Here is a 5,078-nt window from a genome sequence, read left to right on the forward strand (position 1 = left end):
TAGGACGCCCGCTCTCCCCGGCGGCCTCTCCCCGCTCTGAGGGATTAAAACCAGCCCGGGCGGTGGGAGGCCGGCTGGCGGAGCCGAGCCCCCGCCCTCCCCGCTGTCCCGGCTCTGTGTCTCGTCGCGTGCAACAGTCGGTCGTGACACCAGCCAGGCGCAGCCAGCACCTCGCGGGGCCGCGGCCCCGGCCGGCGCGCTCGGCTCCTCCTCCTGCCGGCGCGGCCCAGCCCGGCGCGTCTCGCTCGTCGGGGACCAGGCGGCGCCCGCGCTCGCGCGGCCGGGCGGCTGGTGGCTGTCCTCACCGGATCGGGCCGAGGAGCCCCCGAGTTAGGGGAGAGTCCCCGGCCCCGGGAGGAAGGAAGGAGGGAAGCAAGGAAAGGTGCCTTGGCTTAAAGTCCCTGAGTGTGGGCGCCGGGCCGTGAGGAAGCCAGAGATGCTGCGGCTGGTCGGAGGTGGGTGCGGAGCGGGGACGAGGGGGCCGACCTGGCCACCGATCGGGAGGGCACCGGGCTCCGCGCGCCAGTGACTAAGGGCCGCCCCTCTCCTTTCAGGCCGCTGATGATCCGCCGGCTCGGCAGCACCATGCCTTTCCCGCCCGTGCCGCCGCCGCCCTCCGCCCCGGCCCCAGGGGTCCCCGCTGCGCGCCCGCCGCCCCGGAGGCCCGGCGCCCCCCGGAAGGCGGCGGGGCCCGCCTGCGCCCCGCCCGGGCCCTCGCCGCCCGCCGCGGCCGGGGAGAAGAAGAAGAGGCCCCCCGAGCGGCCCGAGGGGCTGCTGTCCAGTTCCTGGCCCTCAGCCACCCTGAAGAGGCCGCCGGCCCGCCGCGCCCCGGGCCCGGCCCCTCCGCGCGCCCCGCCCCAGGCCGCGCCCGGCCGCCCGCGCGCCGCGACCACGTGCGTCCCGCCCCGGCCGGCCGGCTCCGGCCACAGCCCTGCTGGGGCCACGGGCTCGGGGGCGCGGACCGCCGGCTCCGGGACCGCCGCCCCGGGGGCAGGGCCCGACGACGCCGTGCGCTTCTCCCTGAGCCTCACCCCCGAGGCCGTTCTGGTCATCCAGAGGCGCCACCTGGAGAAGCAGCTGCTGGCGCGGCCCCGCCGGCCGGTCCCCTCGCCCTCGGCCGACGCCAGGCGCCTGCTCGCCCCCTGCCCCCGGGCCAGGGCCGCGGGGCTCTCCCGGCGCCCGCCCGCGCCCGGCGGCCTGCAGGCCCCCGACCCCGGCCCGCGGCCCGCCGACCTGCGCCCGGTGCTCAAGGTGTCGCTGCTCAACGAGCGGCACAGGTACGACGACGTGGAGTACGAGGAGGAGGCCGAGGCCGTGGACGAGGGCCTGGTCCGCAAGTGCACCGAGTGGCTGCGGGGCGTGGAGTCGGCGGCCGGTCGCGCCGGGCCCGTGGACGCGCTGCCGCACCTGAGCACGCTGTGACGCACGGGACGGACGGCCTCCCGCGGCCCGCCGCCGCCTCCCGGCGCCTGGGAGCCAGGTGATGATCGCCACCCACCTTCCGGGCGCCTGTGAGCCAAGTGATGTCCGCTGCCACATTCCGGGCACCTGTGAGCTAGGTGATGATGGCCACCCACCTCCCGGGTACCTGTGAGCTAGGTGGGCCTCCTGATTCCCACCGCCCGCTTCCGGGGCGCTCTGCGGCACCTGAGCACTTGTGTGGCGCGTAGGCCTGGTGGGATGCGAAGGGCTCGCTCACGCTCACTGAGCACCCCCCTGGACGTGCTGCTCCACGTGGGCGCCCCGGTGGAGACACAGACAGCCTTGCCCGACCCCAGGGGCCCACCTCCTGCCCAGACCGCTCCCCACTCCTCAGCCGGACAGCCGACGACACTGGTGGCCTCTGCCCTACAAATCTGCCATCTGCACCATCCTGGCCTCCTCTCCCACCCACAGATGTCCTTGCAGCTCATGGGGGTGTAAGCAGCAGCGAACACGCCCCTCAGCCCCCCATCCTCAGGTTCGTTTAGGTCCCAGCAGCCCTTTGTTGGGGGCGGGCCGCAGTCTGCGGGTGTCACTCTCTGTGGGTGCTGGGCCCGGGTGCTCTGGTCTGAACAGCGGGTGACAGCCACGAGGAGGGATGGGGGACCAGGAGCGTGGCGTCTGTTGCAGAACCAGACTGCGTTTGTTTTTTGTTTCTCCTAAATAGAAAAGACGTTGGGGATATTGGGAAGCCTGGAAACTCAAGGTAACCTAGTTTTCGAACTCGGAAGGGGAAGGGCAGTCATCACCAGGAACTCGTCCACCTGGGGGATGGACGTGTGATGGAAACAGTGCTGTGGGCGCAACACTGACTCCCCGCAGGCCGGTCCTCTGCGGGCCGGCGGCCCCTCTGCGGCCGGAGCAAGTCCCCTCCCACACTCACACACGCGTCCATGCTCACACAATCACCATGTTTACTCACACTCTCACACACGCTCTTGCTCACACTCATACTTACTCACACATGCATGTGCACACACACGCTCACACACCATGTTTGCCTTCACACACACACATTTGCTTACATGCTCACGTAGAGCCTCACACACTTGCTCTCACATTCACACATGCATGCACACACAGGCTCACTCACATGCTCACACGTATATACACCCTTGCACACTCATACTCCTGCACACACACGTATACATACCATGCTCTCACGCTCAACATATACTCATGCTTACATACATACACACCCTCACACACAGTCTCATGTTCACGCACACACCCTCACACTTGTTCTCACACACACTTTCTCACACGTACATACCCTCACACACTTGCTCACAGGGACACGCACACACACACACCGTCTCACACTCACACACACATCCTCACACACAAGTCTTCTGAAGCACAGCTGCGGGAAATGTCTTCAATGGCTGAGTTAAGGTGTGAGCAGGGGCAAGGCTCAGCTTCTGCTAAAATTCGTTTTTATTTGAAGTGCTGCTCACAAAATACCTTTTGTGAGACGGAAAGAAAGAGTAACCAAAGGAGAGGGGAAAAATGCAGAAAGCTGTACCCAGACTCAGAACAAAATGTCCTGGGCCAGAGGAGCAATTTCTTTGAGAGAGAAAGCGGGGAGTTCCTGGGGGAGCAGTGGGGTAGCTATGTATGTTTTCAGCGCTTTTAATCACTGTGTGAAAATCGGTGACATGGTGACTTTGTACAGTTGTATATAGTGATTTAAAAAAAATAGAAAATTTCTATTTATTATTTGAATAAAGGGTAAAACTCCTCTGCCTTTTAGGAGCCATACCCTTCCCGGCTAACACCAGGCTGATTTCTAGATATTTCCTCCATGCATCTGAGTATATTTAACTCTAAGATTGAGAAGGAAAAACAGTGTTATAATCAGATAGGCCTGATTATAGAAGAGTGCTATTACCTCAGTTTTTGACTTCTTTTATAAAAGTCAGTAACTACTTTAATGTTTATCTCATTAGACTTTAATGTGTCAAGTCTTAATTATATTTTCCATTGAAGCCTTACATTTTTAAAAATCAATTTTCTATTTTTCTTGTGGAGGTCTTTGCTCTAATCTCTCTCTCTCTAGTGCTAGGCACAAATTTAGTTAGACATGAAGCATTGAATTCAGTGGGAGCTAGATCAGCCGCCAGATGAGTTGCAAAAATAAAAACCCTCCCCACTGAATAGCTTGTCTTCTCTGACGCCTGCTTGAATGCCGAGAGCTGATTGTCTTTTATTTAAAATGAGCATACTAGTACCAGAGAGGCAAAGTTAGCAATCGTGTCGAGGTGAAATTGAGACACGCCCCCATGATGCTCTGGCCACCCCCTGTGGAATCTGCCGTGCTCAGACCTGGCGAGGGAGGCTCCTTCTGGATGTGCACTAGCAGGTTGGGAGTGAACTGACCATGAGTTCAAGGTGGGCAGCATCCTAATGTGGCCTCATGTGTACTTCGTGCAAACACCAATAGTTAAGTGGCCCAGGTTTCTGCCCATGGTTACAATAACAACAAAGCTTTTAAAGACTTTCCTAAAGTAATTGACTCTGCTGAGCATCTGTTCCTGCCCTCGTGTGTCTTCCCAGTCCTGCTGCTGTTACAGTGCGTGGTTCTCTCTCTTCATCTGGGGGATCTATCTCCGTGTCTCCGTCTCTTCCTTTTCCTTTCCTCACCCTCCGTCTCTGGGTCCCCTTGTCCACTTCTCCCTCTTAACCGGCCACAGTATGATGCGAAGCACTTTCTTCTCGTGTGCGCTTGTCGGGTGGAGTTTTGTGTGCCTTGTTCTTCACTTGAAAAGCAGATGAGTGGAACATGAATGTTGCCCTGGTTGATGACCCTCAATAAAGAACAAAAAAGGTTCTACCCGTGACACACTATGTCTAGTCATGCTGTTACTATTTGAGAAAGTTTTCTGTCACTGCGCTGCAATTTCTTAATATTTTAAATAAAAGAGAAATTCAATGCCTTGTATTTCTTCTTGAGGAGGATATTAAAAACTGATCAGGAAGAGATCACTGAGGTATTTAGAATTCATCTGAGATGGTCTCTCCATAGTGCTACCCCATCTGAGGTTCTGGAATTTCCAGAGGTTGACAAAATTTCGCTGGCCTTAATTACTACTAGCAATTACCAGGATTTTAAGAATTCTAACCATAATCAAATATTATCATAATAAAGCTGTTTGGCAATGATACTTAGCCTTTTGTCAGGTCACAAACCACCATGAGAGCTATATCCCAATATACTCCTAAGAATATACCACCTACCAAGAGAAATGTGCGTATATTTTAGGAAGCTCGTGGACCCCAGATTAAGAACTCCTTCTACATGTGCTCACTAGAACATTTTTCTTTTGTAATTTCAACTTGGTAGGTCATATCAATCGGAAGTTGAAGGGCCAGTTTAAAGAATGGTGAGGACTATTGGATTACTCCAAAGGGGAGAGATCACTTAGTAAATGTGGTTTGTCTTTCAAATCTTTGGGTCCATGGAGAAAAAAGTAATAAAAGACGTCCATGGAAGTAAGACGGTGGGAACCATGCTCTCTCTGCATAAGTAGTGACATTATTGTTGAATTCTCCCATTGCAGGGTCGGGGGGGCTCCCACCCCAGAGGATTAAGCCTT

At 57.2% G+C, this 5,078-nt stretch overlaps 1 protein-coding gene across 1 annotated transcript; it reads left to right on the top strand.

Annotated features, from left to right (window-relative positions):
- The first annotated feature begins 234 nt into the window (after positions 1-234).
- Positions 235-4,414, top strand: PRR18 (proline rich 18). Its single transcript, XM_087425037.1, has 2 exons — positions 235-455; positions 555-4,414. Exon 2 carries the CDS (start codon positions 562-564, stop codon positions 1,420-1,422), a length of 861 nt encoding a protein of 286 aa, XP_087281163.1. The 5' UTR covers positions 235-455; positions 555-561; the 3' UTR covers positions 1,423-4,414.
- The last annotated feature ends 664 nt before the right edge of the window (positions 4,415-5,078 follow it).

Source organism: Ceratotherium simum, chromosome 38 (genome assembly GCF_057802395.1).
Source record: "Ceratotherium simum simum isolate JZ-2026a chromosome 38, ASM5780239v1, whole genome shotgun sequence".
NCBI classification, from domain to species: domain Eukaryota; kingdom Metazoa; phylum Chordata; class Mammalia; order Perissodactyla; family Rhinocerotidae; genus Ceratotherium; species Ceratotherium simum.